Source organism: Bubalus bubalis, chromosome 16 (genome assembly GCF_019923935.1).
Source record: "Bubalus bubalis isolate 160015118507 breed Murrah chromosome 16, NDDB_SH_1, whole genome shotgun sequence".
NCBI classification, from domain to species: domain Eukaryota; kingdom Metazoa; phylum Chordata; class Mammalia; order Artiodactyla; family Bovidae; genus Bubalus; species Bubalus bubalis.
In genome coordinates this window covers 10472641-10490504 of record NC_059172.1, presented here as the reverse complement: position 1 = coordinate 10490504, position 17864 = coordinate 10472641, and the positions used below count along the sequence as shown (strand labels likewise).

Sequence of the window (17864 nt, the reverse complement as noted above, 5' to 3'; positions counted from 1 at the left end):
CCTTCCTCCCAGGGCTCCTGGGGTCCAGGCCCAGGCCGCCCACTGGGAGCCAAGGGCGGATCGGGTCTCCTCTCCGGGATGCTGAAATGGGATCCCCCTTTATCAGTGGCCTGGAATGGGGGACTGGGGGCAGGATGAGAGAATGAATCAGAGGCGCTTGTTTTCATTTCATGTTTAATTTCCTGCAGGCTTAGCTCAGTCTTTCCGCTCCTTCCTCAGCCTCCCAGGGTTTTCTGGGCAGGGGGGGAGGCCAGGGGGAGGGGAGAAGCCCACTGGAAGCATCTAGATATACGACTGCTTTCTTCGGGGCTGAGGAGAAGCCTAGAAAAAAGTGAGGTTGCCACCATGGTGGGGGCCGCCCCCTTGAGTCTCTGTGGACTCAGGTCCTACGGTGGGAGACACACAGGGCTGGCAAAGGGGGCCTGGGGGTGAGGGGAGGAGCAGAGCGGAGGTGGGGGGGGAGGGGGGCGGGGGGCGGGAGATGGAATGCTGGCGGGTGGGGAGGAGCGGGGTAGAGGGGCGACCTGGGTTATCTGGGAAGACAGATGAGCTGGGGGAGAGGCAGCTGAGAGCGCTTGGCCTTTGGGAAGGAGTGAAGAGGGTCAGGCAGAGGGGTTTCTTTGCAGGTTAAGATGGAGATCGTGGGAGGCGGCGCGGCTGTAGGGAGCAGGCTGGGGGGAACAGAACTGCTCACCTCCAGCCCCTTCCTCCCTGGGGCCTCACCCTGCAGACGAGGCTGGAGCTTTTCTGCCCAGATAAGGCTTAAGCTCCATTAGCTTCCTGGTCTTCACTCTCATCATGCATAAACTTGGGTGGTGGCAGGGGTGTCCTCCCGGGCCCCATCTGTGCTCACATTCATGGGCCCCCGAGGCCTAGAGCATCCTCCCATTTCTGACCCTGGGAGCCTGGGGCGCTGAGAGCTGCACCCCTAGACGCCCTGGGCCCCAGGCTCTGCAGCCCGCAGGCTTGTCTCCACTGGGCAACCCTGGGCAGGAGAAGGGACCGAGGCCCCAGCCTTCCCTTCAGTGCGTCCCAGCAGCCCAGGACCACCCCGCTCCTGGCCCACCCTGGCCTGGACCCGCTCAGCATGGGCCTCTCCCCAAGGAACCAACCGTCTTGGCGGAGGCCCCCGCTAACCGCAGCCCATCTGGGGCCAGGGCGGGGTGGCCCAGAGCGGGGAGGCCTCCGTCTTATTGTCTTCAGACACCAGCTGCGTAGATTGGAATCCCAGACAGCACAGAGAGGCCCCTGCAGCCCCCTGGAGCGGCTCCAAACTCCGGGTTTCTTCCCAGGAAAGGTCCATCTCGGGGGTGGGGGGACCCCGTCCCTGTCCCCACCGTCAGTCTGTGCCAGGCACCTGGCTTCCCATCAGCTGAGTACGGGCCCCCAGCAAACTCATCAGAGGCAAGCAGGGGGTTCCATCCCCACTCACCCCCATCTCCAGGGCACTGCCAGGCGCAACCCAGAGGTCGGACGCACCTGCCAATCCCACCAACCCTGCTGCCTTTATACAAAGTAAAGTCTCAGAACAATTAGGCATGTGTTCCTGGTGAGGCAAACTACAGGAAAAGAAGCACGGAAAGGGCTGGGACTCAGGGTCCCTCATTCTGTTCTCAGCACGGCCACCCCATCACCTTTCCTGAGTCACCTGGTCACAGGTGACGGTTTCCTGCCTCTGGGTCTCTTCCTCCTTGATAGCGAATGAGAGAACGAGGTGGTCCTCTCCAGCACTAGCCTTCTAGAATTCTGCGGTCTCCCCCTGAGATGATAAGACAGGCAGCACATCACAGTTCCCCTTTTCGCTTTGGCGGCTGGGAAGCTCAGCATCGAAATTTGCGCTCAGTGAAATCTAGGATCCTTAGCTTAGCCTAGGTCTTTGACATAATTACCTTCCCATTTCATGACACTGTTATTGTTTGAGGATGAAGATAAATCTTTTAAGTGTAAGCTGCCCCAGCTCCTTTTTGGAAGTAGGCATAAATGTGTGTGTGTGTAGAGAGAACACTCCTGAGCTGTATCGTGGTGCCTGAAGAATGTTAAACATGCTCCAGTGTCATTTCGTGTGTGGTACCAGAAGGATCATCCTATCAATGCTAAGCGAATTCTACTCCTGGGCACTCCTGTCCATTTGTTAGGAACACACATGTGCACACACACGTGTACACGTGTATACCGCACAGAAAACGGACAGTTCACTTCACATCAACACAGCACCTACAGGAACGTCCCATAGCCAGCTGCTCTCTCTCCACCGACTCCTTACGCTCCTCTCAAATCCACTAGCTGAGCTGAGGCCAGAGGCTGGGGTTCCTGTCCAGAGTCTGGGGCACCAGAAGTCTCAGGTGAGACAGTGGGTGTGAGAAGGTTTCTGGAACCACAGTGAGGCCTCAGCTGCCTGTCTTCCTTCCCCAAACACTCACTGTGAGCTGGAGAGGAATAAGGTGGGAAGCTTGCTTTGGGGAATTTATGAGTAAATGAGCTGACCGTTCAGAGTCCCCTGTCGTTTCTGGATGGCTGTGTATTCACTGGCAACTACCAGTCTCTTTTACACTTTAGCCATTTTAGATGATCTCGTTTCTGGACCATGTTATTAATACAAACGTCTCTGCCTTGTTAAACAGAGACTGGTGAGCCTTTTATTGACACCGTAGGGGTTCCCTGGTGGCTCAGATGATAACAACTTGGCCTGCAATGCGGAAGACTTGGGTTCGATCCCTGGGTCGGGAAGATCCCCTGGAGAAGGAAACTGACTACCCATTCCAGGATTCTTGCCTGGAAGAATCCATGGACAGAGAAGCCTGGCAGGCTACAGTTCATGGGGTCTTGAAGAGTTGGACACAACTGAGAGATTTTTTCACTTTAGGAACACTCTACTTTCCTGGTGGCTTAGGTGGTAACGAATCCTCCTGCAGTGTGGGAAACCTGGGTTTGATCCCTGGGTTGAAAAAATCCACTGGAGAAAGGAATGGCTACCCACTCTAGTATTCTTGCCTGGAGAATTCCACGGACAGAGGGTCCTGGCAGGCTACAGCCCATGGCGTCACAAGAGTCAGGCGTAACTGAGTGACTTTTACTTCACTTCAGGAATACTCTGCAGAAGATTCTTCAGTGAAAAAAGGCAAGAAGGGGCACCCTTGGGGTCTGCTGAGTAACAGGGCTCTCAGTCCTGGCACCGAAAGGACCCCAGCTGAGCTTGCTGCTTTTTTTTTTTTTTTGGCTTGCTGCTTTTTTTAAAAAGACTCCTCTTTGCTCTTAAGCTGTTGATTTCTATAGCCCACCGGAGAGGGAAAAACTGTTATCTGCAAACACTTGATTTGCTATTTCAACATGGTTTGGGCTGGGAAGGCAGGCCGAACGTGGCATTCATTTAGTGTTACACTGAGGCTTGAGCTTTATCTTGTCATCTATGGTTGGGGTGCTTAGAGGACTTTGCATCCTCTCTGGTTTTTCCTTTGTTATGATTTCATGCAGGGAGGGGAGACATACCTCTCTGGACAAAGGAGGTCAGTTGGTCCACATATATTTATTTTTTGCCTTTTCTGATCTTAGTTCAGCCTTCTCTAATTGGTGGGAATTATAGTGATGAACAATCAGACTGTACCTGCCCTCATCATATTCTAGTGAGATGAGACAAACAGATGACATAATTTAAGCCAATCATAAATTCTAAGATAAAATAGCACAACTGGTAGAAGGTGACCTGGTTTGTTTGTGTTGTGTTAGGTTGAGTTGTGTTAGGTTGGGTTGGGTTGGGTTGAGCAGTATGGGGTTCCACTGTGGTGCATTGAATTGTGTTGGGTTGTGCTGAGTTCTGTTGAGTTGAGCTGTGTTGGTTTAGGTTGTGATTGGTTGTGTTGAGCTGCATTGGGTTGGGTTCTGCTGGGTTCAGTTGAGCTGTGCTGGGTTTTGTTGTATTGTGTTGGGTTATATGGGTTGTGTTGGGTTGAGCTGTTAGTTTGGGTTATGTTGGCTGTGTTGGGCTGTGTTGGGTTCTGTTGAGTCGAGCTGTGCTGATTTGGGTTATGTTGTGTTGTGTTGTGTTGAGCTGTGTTGGGCTGTGTTGAACTCTGTTGAGTTATGTGTTGATTTTGGTTATGATGGGTTGTATGTGTTGTGTTGGGCTGGTTGGGCTCTGTTGAGTCGAGCTGTGCTGATTTGGGTTATGTTGTGTTGTGTTGAGCTGTGTTGGGCTGTGTTGAGATGTGTTGGGTTGTATTGAAGTCTTTTGAGTTATGTGTTGATTTTGGTTATGATGGGTTGTATGTGTTGTGTGGGGCTGTGTTGGTTTAGACTATGTTGTGTTGTGTTCTGCTGGCCCGTGTTGAGCTGTGCTGGGTTGTGTTAAGCTGAGCTGTGTTGACTTGAGTTGTTTGTGTTGTGCTGAGCTGTGTTGGGTGTGCTGGGCTCTGTTGAGTTGAGCTGTGTTGATTTAGGCTGTGCTTGTTTGTGCTGGGCTATGCTGGGCCATGCTGAGCTGTGTTGGGTTAGGTTGCGGGGCATTGTGTTGTGCTGGGCTGTGTTGGGTTAGGTTGCGGCGTGTTGTGTTGTGCTGAGCCATGGTGGGCTCTGCTGGCTTGTGCTGGGATTAGTGTTTTGGTGGTTGGGTGATGGTAGGGGCAGTAGTCATGGTGATTGGGAAGACTTCTCAGAGGAGGCATACTGAGCTGGGACCTGAAAGACGGAGGAGGAGGCAGCCAGCTTGGGCAAAGGGAAGAGTTGGATTGTCTTGGTTTCTGCCCATGGGGCGCCATGGATGTCTTGTAAGTTCATCCTGTTTCCTTTCTAAGAGGTAGGCCTTCCAGAGCAGAGACCCGTCATCGTCATCACCTCCTTCGCGAGACAGCCTGGACTCACACACCACACAGAACTCAGAAGCATAGCTGACGGGCTCCCTGCCCCTTCCCTGGGAGCCCCGCGCCAGCCCCCGGCCAACCAGAGCACGAAGCAGGATGGGAAAGTGAACAAAAGCAGACCTGCTCTGGTTACGGCAGAGGCGCGAGGGGCGAGCTCCTTGAGCTGAGGTGAAGAAAGCAGACCTGCTCTGGTTACGGCTGGTGCGCCTGGGGATGGGCAAGCGGCCCTGTCTCGGGCCACTGGTGGAAGGGACCAGCCCCGCTCTCCCCGCCTTCCCCGGCGCCCTCACTGACCTGCACACGGGCCTCGGTGAGGTCGGTCCTCATGGCCAGCTGCTCCCGCGCGTACACGTCGGGGTAGTGGGTCTTCTGGAAGACCTTCTCCAGCTCCTCCAGCTGGTAGCTGGTGAAGGTGGTTCTGTTCCGCCGCTTCTTGCCCTTGTTGCTCTCCGAGTCGGCCTTCTCCATTGGGCTGGGGAGGTCGGCGCTGGCCCGGTCCTGGGGCCCCTTCACCCCAGCTTCCTTCACACTGAGGTAGCTGCTGTCCATCCCCACCGTGTCAGAGTCGGGTGGCAACTCTGGCTCACCCAGGGAGCTCTCTTTGGCTGAAGGGGGAGGAAACAAAGTCAAAAAAGCAATGGCTGAAGCCAGCCCGAGAGGTAGGAGGGACGGGGGAGCCATTCCCTGCGTTTCCCTTCTCGGGGAAGCACGGGATGCAAGGTCCGGAGGCCTGGGTTCTAATGTCATTAACGTGCTGTGTGACCTTGGCTAAGTTTCTTTCCCTCTCTGAGCCTCTTCCCCATTACGTCAGCATGGGCCCCTTTCAGCACCCAAGTCCTGTGACTCTGGGCCAGCCAATCTGACCTCTATAACATTTACCCTCCGCCCCCACTGACCCGGGGCTCCTCCCTCTAGGACTCCCTTTGCCAGAACTTCTCCTTTGGGTGTTGAGGATGTTGTCTCAGTCCTTCAGACTCAAAAGCTCAGCCAGCAGCCATGTCTGGCCCAACTGGCCTTAGGGTGAGGAGGAGAGGCTCCTCCTTGCCTGGCCTAATTCTATTTGGGATTCAGCATCCTGCCCCCTCCAGGCAGGGTCTGTGTTTACCAAGGAAATAAGGGGTCCTCCCCCTGACATGCCCAGGATGCTGAGCTGGGAGGCCCAGCAGATTTACACAAAGCTCATGGCCCCGGGGCCCACAGCCACCGCTGTCTAGCAGAACGGGACTCTGCCGGCTGATTCCTGGACGCTCAGAGCTGGCAAGGACCAGTTAGCCAGTGCAGGTCAAGGTGAGGAGACAGAGGGAGGGCAGGGAGGGCGAGCTCATCCTCATTCAGATAGCCCTGTCAGTGCCCTGGGCAGACACACTCGCCCCAGGGCAGAGGTTAGGGGACAGGCCCTGCAACTGGCCTCAGGGTGTGAGTCCCCCCCTCCCCGTGTCTGACTCCTGAGCTGTGTGCTTGGACCTTTCGCTGAGCCTCTCTGTGCCTCAGTTTCCCCCTCTATGAAATGAGGGCACAGATACTTGGATCTCCCTCACAGGGACTTCCCTGGTGGCTCAGACGGTAAAGCGTCTGCCTACAATGTGGGAGACCTGGGTTCAATCCCTGGGTCGGGAAGATCTCCTGGAGAAGGAAATGGCAACCCAATCCAGTATTCTTGCCTGGAGAATCCCCATGGACGGAGGAGCCTGGTGGGCTACAGTCCATGGGGTCGCAAAGAGTCGGACACGACTGAGCGACTTCACTTTCTTTCTTTCCTTCTTTTCTTTCAAAGGGTAGCTGTGGGATTAAAACGTCTTACAGGTAAAGTTGCTCCCTGTTCTGGTCTAGACTTGTGAGCAGCAGAAGAGTCTAGCCCTAGAAGAGTCCTCCCAGTGGGCAGGCCCTCCCTGGAGCCCCCCAGCCCAGGAGTGGGTGCGGATGGGGTGCGAGTCCCTCTCTGAGCCAAATTCCACTGGGGACTGTGACTTTTATAGAGTGAAATAACACACAGGATAATAAGACATGTGTGGGGAGCATCGGACAAAACCTTTCACGTGTGAAAGCTCTGATCATAACAAGCATTTGTGGTCGGTGTGGGCTTCCACCATTCTGACCTTTGGTCTCCTCCTCTGGGAATAGATCTGAGCCCCAGGTGTTAGGTGTCAGGACGGTGCCTCTAGCCCCGGTCCCTTGATTCTGACCAGATCCTGGGGCCGAAGCTTCGGATCCGCCCTCCTCCCTGGCGCTCTGTGTTTACTGGGGGCTCTCTTATTGCTGGGGAGCTGAGAGGGACAGGCTGCCTCTGTCATTCTCCCCAAGGCGGTGAGGAAAGGGAGTGGAGGTGAATGCTCAGAGTGGGCCTGGAAGCAGCTTCAGGAGGCTGTTCCTCAGGGCCACTGGCAGCATGGGTGCCAGCAGGCTGGGGGGCCAGCCCTTGGGCACCACGGATGACACCCATGTGAGTCCAGGCACACGCAGACCGCCACGGCTTTGGTGACAGCATCATGCAAACTGCAGCTGGCAGCTGGGCTGAGAGCTTTCAGCAAAGATATTTATCTTCCTGGCAGACAAATACGTTTTATGTTTTGGTTTTTTTTTTTTTAAAAGAGAAGAAATCCCACCCCGTCTCACCAAAAATAAACATCTCTGTTATGCAACCTCCTGGAGGCCAGACTAGGGGAGCAGGCAGTGGCTGCAGCCCCTGCCCCTTCTGCCCAAGCCCTGCTGCCCAGACCCCATCCCATGACCCCATGGACCCTTCCCGTATCCTCTGGCATCCAGCCTGGGCTCAGGACCACCCCACACAGCAAAAGGGGCTGGGCCGAGCAGGGGAAACTCCACGTTACAAATATCGAGGGACGGTAGGGACTAAACTCCTTGTGTTAATTCGGGGGAAATGGAGGCCAGAGAGAGTAAGAAATGTGCAAATAGGGACAGGGTGCAGCCTCTCAGCTCTGGGTCAGTCCTTCACTTCTACCCCGTGGTCTTGGGGCCTTTCCCAGGGAGAGAGGGAAAACCAGAAGGAATCCCCAGGGCCTCACGTAATCAAGAGGTGTGGTCTGCGCATCAAGGAGGCAGAGAACCAGTCCCCGAGGATGAGAGAGTGAGGATGTGGCCCCTGGGAGAAGCCCACCCCCGCTGAGCTGGTTCTAGGCTCACTGCGGGTGGAGCTGACTGAACACCCAGTCGTCCAAGTAGAGAAGTTTCCCCACCTCCATCCACCCACTGAAAGGGTAGGCGTGGGGGGACAGCATGGTGTGGGGCGCAGCATGGGAGACCCCAGGCCCAAGGTGCGGAGATCTGCCTCATCCCAGCTCTCCCGAAATCTGCCTGTGACCTCAGACAACGCCTTCCAAGTGCCAGAGCCTTCCGTGCCGATGGGAGCAGGCAAGCCCTGTCCGCAGTGGGGAGAGCAGGCAGGAATGGCATCTCGGCCCTGTGGGGCAGCCCTCCCGCCTCAGTCTCCAGTGGGACCTTCCCCTTGGGACCTGGAGTGGGGAGAGGCTGGGGGCATATTTGTCCAGGCAAACGTCAGCTAACTAGAAAGGCTTCAAGATTTCAAGACGGAAGGGATTCTGGCAAACCGAGGCCTCTCTGGCCCTCGAAGAAGGACGAAACCTTCCAAATCTCAAGTCTTGATTATTCTTGCTTTAGGTGGCTTAGGCGGTAAAGCGTCTGTCTGTAATGCAGGAGACCCAGGTTCGATCCCTGGGTTGGGAAGATCCCCTGGAGAAGGAAATGGTAGCCCACTCTAGTACTCTTGCTTGGAAAATTCCATGGATAGAGCAGCCTGGTAGGCTATAGGCCATGGGGTTGCAAAGAGTCGGACACGACTGAGTGGCTTCACTGACTTCACTTTAGGTTCTGAGACTTAGCCCCTAATTGAGACGGCAAAGGAAAATTCCCCAAGGTTCTGACCCAACCCATTAGAATGACAAGCCAAGGTACTCATTCCTAAAGTGCCAGGCTTGGGGGCATCAGTTCCCACCTCCTGCCACCCTATAAGCATCTGCACCCAGCGCTGTCATTCAAGCTTTGGTGACGGAGCTCATCGCCCCCAGGACCACTGGACCGTCTGTCCAAAGGTCCAGCTTGTGTCTGACTCCTGCGGTCTGGCTCATTGGCGTGGGTTCTAAACCTCCATGGGCCTTCCCCAAGGCAGCCCTGTGGACATCTGGAGATGGCTACCATGCTTCTGAGTGTCCCATCCTCCTGAATAAATACAGCTCTCGCTGCTGTTCTGTAGGAGGCCCTGAGTTTAACAGGCCCATGTGAGACAGGTGAACGCCAGGGATGGGATGGGTGGTGGTGCTGGGCTCTGGGCAAAGCCAACAGATCACTCTCCAACTAGAGGATCCAGAGAGGCTGGGTAGAGACTTGGCACCATGGCCCGAGACCTGGGCCTGGTCAGGATCCGGCTTGCTCCGTAAGGCCCTCCTCAACAAGACGGCCGCTGAAAACAGAGGGCCCGAGACTCAGGCTGACTCACTCCTGAACAAAGGAAACTGGTGAGCTCCTTGCTCTCGCTCACCTCCTCCTCTGTCCACCTGCCTCTGTCCCTTTTTTCCAGCTGACCTCCAAGGTCCAGTCAAGCACCAGCTCCTCCAGGAAGCATTCCCAGACTGCGGCAATCATACAGGCCCCCTCCATCTAGTTGCTGCCTATGTTTTAATCAAACCCTGAAGGTCCAGCTTCTCCTCAGGGAACCAGTTCCCTGAGGGCTGGAACCTTGGGCCATTTGTCCCTGCTCAGCCCAGGATGGGGCAGGCAGGAGGTTACCAAGGAATCAATGGCCAATACAAACATTATCAAGCTCTCACCCTGTCCAGCTACCTCTGTGTACTCACTGCCAGTACCTGCAGGGTACACGCAGAGATGTCTGCTGAACAAACGCATCCTCGGAGACAACGGAGAAAGCTGGTGAGGGCGCATGAAAGAGAGGCATGCAGTGGGTAGTGCCTCCATCGGAACTGACAGCTGAAACAGGAGGAGGAGGTGAGATCACCGAGCGACAAGAGGGGAAGCAGGCAGACCAAAAGGAGGCAGGAGGAGGAAGGACAGGACATGCTGGGGGAGGCCACAGAGGAGCGCTGAATGGGGGCTCTGGAGTTGACGTTTCCAGAAACCCAGTCCAGGATCTGCCAGGAACTGGCTCTGCATTTACTGCACTGCCACGCCAGGAGACAGGAAAGGCCCCTGGAAACCCCCAGCTAACCCCTTTGCCGGGCGCGCCTTCTTGAGGCCACATGGCATCCACTGCTGGCATGAAGCTGAACGACAGACCTTGTTAGGACCAGGCCACCTGCCTGCCCAGCTGGCTTCCCCCCATCCTCCCTGGAGCAGCCCCTCATGGTCTCTGGCCCCGCCCAGAGCGGGGAGGGACCCCTGGGCGGGCTTTGTCCCAGGCTTTGGGGGCCCAAGACAATGTCCTCGCGAGCTGCAGCTTCCCCCAGAGTGTCTTGATCTGGAAATACATCCCAGACTACCCAGAGGAATCATGTATTGTGCACAGAACATCGAGAATCCGGAGTGCCTGCCTCCCCGGGAGGGATGCACACCCTTCAGAGACTCCCATGACCACTTCCGATGAGTGGGCGGCATTTGGTTCAAGGCTTACTCTTCATCAGGAGTCACAGACACCCTTGAGCCTCTGCCTGTTCTCCTCCTGGGGAGGAGGCCTTGCCTCTTCTTGGGGCCACCCGGTCTGTGCCGGACAGCCTTGGCTGTTGGATTTTAAGAGCTACAAGAAACGGGGTGCCTTTCTTCATTCTCTTGCGTGCCTGCTTAGTCGCTCAGCTGTGTCTGACTCTTTGCAACCCCATGGACTGCAGCCCACCAGAGTCCTCTGTCCATGGAATTCCCTAGGCAAGAATACTGGAGTGGGTTGCCATTCCCTCCTCCAGGGACCTTCCCGACCCAAGGATCTAACCCAAGTCTCCTGCATTTCTGGTGGATTCTTTACTGTCTGAGCCACCAGGGAAGCCCCTTAGCTTCTATCTACTCATCCTGGTTGAATCCTAGGGTGTTGCTCCAACCTAGTCTAACCCTTTTTTTTTTTTTGACATGAAAGACTTGAAAGATTTCCAAAGTTCGCCTTAATTTTTTTTTTCCATGACTGTGATTTCAAGAGAATTATTTCTGTGACTGTGATTTAAGGAGAATGAGCTTCTGAAGCCATTTGGGGAGAGGATGCTGGAGCCCTCTCTGCGTGTATCCCTCTCTTGTGCACGGATGTGCGCCCTCGGGCAGGCAGTACAAGCCTGCTGTTGTGAATGGGTGTGGGCAGCATATGTGTAGTTGCCTGCGGATAGGTCTGCGGAGTGTGCAGGCTTGTGTGGTCAAGGGCAGGCACACCAGTGGGGCGTGTGTGCCAGTGGATGTGTGCTGTTGTGTGTGTCTGTGAGTGAGCGTGAGCCTGCAGACAGCCATGGGTGGGTCTGGACATGAGCTGTGTGTGTGTGTGTGTGTGTGTGTGTGTGTGTGTGTGTAGCTGTGCACACGCTCTGACGTATGGAGCGTCTGTCTAAGGGGCTGGAGTAATTTTATCCTCCATGGTTTTGATTATATCTATTTTTCCTCCAAACATCTGCTTTGTGGGGGACACACCACTCGCCCTGTTCTCGGGTGAGCCAGCCTCACACGCCCTGTGGCAGCGTGCACAGCCCCAATGCAATCTCCTTAAAGAAAACAGGCCAGCGTGAGGCCCTTTCCTGCTGTTTAAAGGGCACCGAGTAAACCCATCGCTGTCCAAACAGTTGTGCGGGGGTGGGGGCAGAGGTTAAAGGTGAGCCATTGATCACGTCCCCAGCCCACCTTATCTGCCACTGGGCTCTGTCCCGAGTTCAGCTTGGATGGCCCGAGTTTTAGGTCCAGGCCCCAAAAAATACACCCAAGGGGGAGCCCGTGCTGGGGCGACCTTTCAGCAAACACACGTGGAGCTTATCTGTGTGTACCGGGCAGAGATGGACTGTGTTCCTGTCCGGGAGGAACTGCCAGGCGGAAGAGGAGAGGTAGGCCAGGGACTCAGCCAGCCACCCACGAGGTGGGGTAGGCACTCCTGCCACCAACACCCACCCACCCAAGGCCCAAACGTGCTTCTCCAAACAAGGCAAGTCTGAGAAACTGTCACACGTCACAGGAGGCTGAGACACGGAGGACTAAATGTGATGTGGTTTCCCGGACAGGGTCCTGGAACAACAGTAAAAAACACATTAGCAGAAAACTAGTGAAATGGGAATAAAGCATGGCACTTAGCAGGTATATGGGTGAACTATTTGAATGGACATTTCACCCAAGAAGATATACAGCTGGTGGTTGAGATGGTGGCGCATCCGCCTGCGATGCAGGAGACCCAGGTTCCATCCCTGGGTTGGGAAGATCCCCTGGAGAAGGGAATGGCTACCCCATTCCCCTGCCTGGAGAATGTCACGGACAGAGGAGCCTGGGGTCTACAGTTCACAGGATCCCAAAGAGTCAGACAAGGCTGAGCAACTAACAAACATAATAACCAGCTCAATGTATTAACAATTAGAGATTATTTACTAGGGATATTCATGAAATATGGCTACACACCAACAGCGACGGAAATAAAACTGGATGATACCAAGCGATATCAAGGAACTGAAGGGCGTGGAACTCGCTTCCATCAGTGGTGGGAGAACAGTGCAGCAGTGCCTTATACCATGAAACACACTCTCATGGCTCGAGCCAGACATCCCACTGCTAGGCATTCGCCCTCAAGAGACAAACACTTCTTTTCAGGGCAAACCTGTATGCAAACATTTACAGTGGCTTTGTTCACAATCGCCTCAAGCTGGAAACAGCACAAATGTCCTTTAAACCATGGAACAGCCACGCAATGGGATACTACTCAGAGATAAAAGGAGCCAACTAGTGATGTGAAGTATGGCATGGATGACTCTCAAAGACAGCATTACTGTCTGTAAAAGAAGCCAGTCTCCAGAGGTATACGGTGCCTGGCTCTACTTGTTTATGGCACGCCTTTCTGGGGAAGGTAACTGACTCAGTGGACGTGAATTTGAGCGAACTCCAGGAGACAGTGGAGGACCCAGGAGCCTGACGGGCTACAGTCCATGAGGTCACGAAGAGTCGGACACTTAGCGACTGAACAACAAACAAACAAACAGTCCCAGGACAGACAGCAGATTGCTGGTGGCCTGGGGCTGGGCTGGGGGTGGTTTTAACCCCAAAGGGCTGGTGTATGGGACTATCCGATCCTGTATCCCAGCTGTGATTGTGCGTACACGGATCTGTACAGGAACGTGTTCAAATTCATAAAATCACGCCCCTCAGTTTAAATTTTCAGCATGCTATTTAAAAAATAAAACATATGCAAAGTACAGGGCTTCCCCGGCGACTCAGGGGTAAAGCATCTGCCTACAGGAGACACGGCTCGAGCCCTGGTCTGGGAAGATCCCACATGCTGTGGAGCAGCTAAGCCCATCTGTCTGTCAGTTGCTCAGTCGTGTTCGACTCTGCAACCCCATGAACTGCAGCCGACCAGGCTCCTCGGCCCATGGGGTTTTCCAGGCAAGGACGCTGGAGTGGGTTGCCAAACTGCAACGTAACTATTGAGCCTGCGCTCTTTGAGCCCGGGAGCCTCAAACGCTGAGCCCACGCGCTGCAAGTACCGAAGCCAAGGTACCCTCGAGCCTGGACTCCACAAGCAGAGGAACCACCACAATGAGAAGCCCGCACACCGCAACAGAGAAAAGCTCGTGCAGCAGGGAAGATCCAGCACAGCCAAAAATAAATAAAAATATTTTAAAAATAAAAAATATATAAAACTATAGAGAAAATACAAAATTGGGTTTAAACATAGTAAAGAAAAGCTAAGCAGGTAAAATGTTTGTATGTTTTCACCCAAAAATCTCACCTCTAGGGATTTAAAGACAGAATTATGGATGGGCACAAAGAATTAACTAGAGAGAAAGTTCCTCGTGGCATTATTATATGGGAAAATTGAAAATAAGCAAAATCTCTATTAGTAGGAGATTGGTCAAATAAAGGATGATATTTCCATAAGTGGAAGATCCTTCCTGGTTTTATTGTACACACTGTTTCTCTCTTGGTATTTAACACGTATTATTTTGTATTTATTTGTTTTTTCCTTCATTTATTGTCTCTCTCTCTCTCTCTCTCCCTTCCATAAAACAGGGAATATATCTGAATATATTTGTTTGGCTTAGCCTTTTGGTTTAATGCCTTGTATTGCGGCTGGTATGCAGAAGGGGTTCAATAAACACTGATGAAAAATGAAAGAAACTGATGTCCAAGAATAGCATTTTATTACCTGAAAGTTGTTCATGTTACAGGAAGTAAAACTTATTTTGAAAAAAGGGGAGGTGAGGATGCGGTGTCTGTCCTTAGAAAATTCTAGCAGTTTCCAGAAGTAAAGAACATCAGTATCTGGGTTTAGTTGCTTTTTTTTTTTTTTTTCTAGTCTGACTTAATTTTCTTATTTGTCCTACCATAAACAGGAATTGCTTTCATCATTTTAAAATGCTATGTGAAAGCAGCAACTAGAATCCTGAATGGTGCCGGCTCGGGTAGGTTTGGGACTGGGCTGTGTGATCGGGAGGTGGAGGGAAGCGCTGCCGGGAACCAGGTGGAGGAACGGTAGTGATGCTTCAGAGAAAGGCCCCTTCCGCGGTGGGACTAGCTACCGTCCCCACAAACTGGGCACCGCCCCCCACGACTCTGAGGCCTCGTGGGTGCTAGAGAGTCCCAGAGCTCTGGCTTACGTTCAGACCTCACCGGTTCCTCTGCCCTCAGACTCATCACACTCCACTACAACCAGAGACAGTGTCTAAGACACACATTCCTGGTCTAGGGCCACCCTGTCTAAAGGCCTTCACTGGTTCCCAGAGCTCTCCTTGTTGTTGGTCAGTCGCTAAATCGTGCCCGACTCTTTGCAACTCCATGGGCTGCAGCACACCAGGCTTCGTCCTTCACTAGCTCCCAGAGTTTGCTCAAACTCATGTCCATTGAGTCATGGATGCCACGTAACCATCTCATCTTCTGCCACCTCTTTTCCCTCCTGCCCTCAGTCTTTCCCAGCATCAGGGGCTTTTCCAATCAGGATGGTCAGATAAGAGTACAGGGTGCTCAGTTAAATTAGAATTCAGAGAAACAGTGAGTCACTTTTTAAGTAAAAGCATGTCCCAAATATTGCATGGGAAATACTTATGCAGTAAGTCCCCTACGAACAAACCTTCGGGTTGTAGACTTTCAAAGATGCGAACGTGCATTCCGTCAGTGTCAGACCCGAGTGAAACTGCAGCCTGGCCCCCACCATCTCCTATTGCTGACGATCCTTCCGCTCTACCGTCTCCCACCTCCTGTCCCTCCTCCAGCCAGCATCTCTTCTTGCCTGTGTGCTGGATGCCGCTGTTACACTGTGCTATTGCACTTTTCAAGGTACTGTACTAGAAGATGAAAAATGTTTTATTTTTTCTGTTTGTTTGTATTGATATTATTTGTGTGAAAAGTATAATAAACCTATTTCCATACAGTACTATATAGCCGATTGTGTTCGTTGCGTATCTAGGCTAACTTGCTTGGTTTACGAACCAAGTGAAGTTACAAACTCGCTCTCGGAATGGAACTCGTTTGTATGTAGGGGACACAATGTACTAAACATTATTCATTGTTTACTTGAACTTCAAATTAAATGGAACATACTGTTTTGTTGTTAGATTTTTATTTATTTATTTATTTTTGCTAAAACCGCCAATGCTCGAGTCAGGCTGACTATGGCATTCAGGATTCCCCAGGCAGGACTGGCCACCATCCCCCTCACAGACTTATGTCTTGCCACACCCGCCCCTCCACCTCGCTTCCGGTCCCACCGACCTGCCTGCGTGCCCCCAACACACTGCTCGAGCGGCTTCAGGCTTCCCCACCCCTGCATCCTTCTCATTGGGACGCCCTCTGCCCTTCGTGCATCTGGCTAACTCCTACTCTCCCTGGGTATCTTCCTCTGTAAGCTTTGTGGCTTTCCTCCCTACCTCCACTATATACAGTTATCTATGAAGACAAGCCCAAAGAAGAAAACTATAATACATAAACAGAAAAGGGAAACATAATTTTTTATAAAAGTCTTTTTTAAAACCTATCACTACCCTGTACATCTTTCCATCCTATTCTATATTCTTCTGCTAATACATCACTTTTAATGGCTGCGTAGTATTCCATTGCATGGACAAACTCTATTTCCTTTCCTCAATCCTTACTGTTGGGTATATGGATTGTTATTTGTTTGAAATAGTAACAGGCCTGTGATGAATAACCTTTATAGTTAAGTCCCTTGACATTTTTGTGGCAGTTACCTTTTCAAAAGTTCCAAGAACTAGAAATACTGAGTTAGGTCACAGTCACACCTTAAGAGCTCTGATAAGTGTGTCTTCTAGAAATGTGCCCATTTTTTCAGCATGCCTGCCTGCTTCAGGACAAGTACCAATCGTTACGCTGTTTATAAAAAGCTTTGCCAGTGTGATGGATAAAAGTGAAATTTCATTTGAATTTACATTTAAAAAAAAAAGGGGGGGCTTCCCAGGAGGCTCAGTGGTAGAGTCCACCTGCCAATGCAGGTGACATGAGTTTGATTCCTGGGTTGGGAAGATCTCCTGGAGGACGAAATGGCAACCCACTCCAGTACTCTTGCTGAAAAGTCCCGCGGACAGAGGAGCCTGGCGGTCTAGAGTTCATGAGGCCACAAAGAGCCGGACATGACTGAGGCCGAGCGCGCACACACACACAGGCACATATTACTAGTGAAGTTAACTTGTAATGTATTGCATTTCTTCTTTTGTGAATTGTTTCTACTGAGCTTCCAAGGTTCAGTGCAAAGGTGACTCCTTCTTCCTCTCTGACCCCAGGGTCGGGCTTCTCTCTTAAAGGCTGAATTCCCCACTCTGAAGCACGGCGGTGTGGTCTGGCCTCCCGTTAGACCGAGAGCTGTTGGGAATAGGGCTGCCCTGATGCACTTCGGGGTCCTGAACTGGGCCCCGGCTCCTTCTGCCTTTGATAGCAGCAGGAAGCTCTGCGTGCCCTGCTAAGGGCGACAAGGGCACCCAGAGGGAGGGGGCCCGGGGCCATGAGGCTGGGCTCCAGAGCAGGGTGGGGGCTGTGATCCCCCAGCACACACTGCTGTGGGGTGGCTGTGGCATGGGGGTGGAGCTTGGTCCTTGTGGGGTGATGGAGCTCAGAGAAGCCAGCCACGGGGCAGGTCGTGTAGGACCAAAGCCCCATGTAGCTACAGATGCTGCTATGGCCTCGAGCAAGGGTTTTGGCTTCTCTGCTTCTTCATGTCAGCAAGCCTTGCCTGATCTCCTCCCAGGGAGAGGAGAGGAGGGTTACAGAGGAGGTGCAGCCCCCTCCAGGAAGCCAAGACTGGGATGTTCTCCTCACTCACAGGGCAGGTTTGTGGGGGCCCCTGCGTGAGGGCTCTAGGCACCCCCATCCTGCTGGTCAGGATCAAGGCTGCAGTAGCTCACACTAGCCACCAGGAGGCACTGCAGTCCCAAGTACCTTCCTCAGGGCCAGAAGTGAGGCCCCAGGGCCCCTGGCCGCAGATGTTTCTCCCAGTTTGGTTAAAGACCCAGGCCCCCTCCCCGGAGGGTTGGCCAAACAAGTGGTGATTCAGCCCTACTATGTGTCTCCGATATCCCAGCCCTCCAAGGGACACAGCGGTGGGTGAGGCGGGTCCCTGCCCTTCTCCGCATAGCTCTTTCCTCCTCTGGTTCTGAGGGTGTTCACGTTCTTGACTTGTATCAGTCCCATCTTGAGCACCCTCATTTTACAGATGGGCAAACTGAGGCTCAGAGAGAGGGAATCCACTAAACGTCACCAGCTACTGGGCAGCCAGCCTGACCCGAGTTCCTCTTATTCCCTCCAATCTCCTCCCTTCGTGGAGACCCGAGGGGCATCGCTGGCCCTCCGGATACTGACAGGTGAGCCATGCCCAGGATACCCGACCCTGGTTTTGCCCAGTTGGCTGTCCAGGCA

At 53.1% G+C, this 17864-nt stretch overlaps 1 protein-coding gene across 1 annotated transcript in view; it reads right to left on the bottom strand.

Annotated features, from left to right (window-relative positions):
• The window catches only part of ALX4 (ALX homeobox 4), a 49209-nt gene that overhangs the window by 11298 nt on the left and 20047 nt on the right, over positions 1-17864 (bottom strand). The window contains exon 2 of the mRNA XM_045162914.1: positions 5148-5458. Within this exon, the coding sequence (XP_045018849.1) occupies positions 5148-5458 (311 nt within the window). The remainder of the gene's footprint in view (positions 1-5147; positions 5459-17864) is intronic.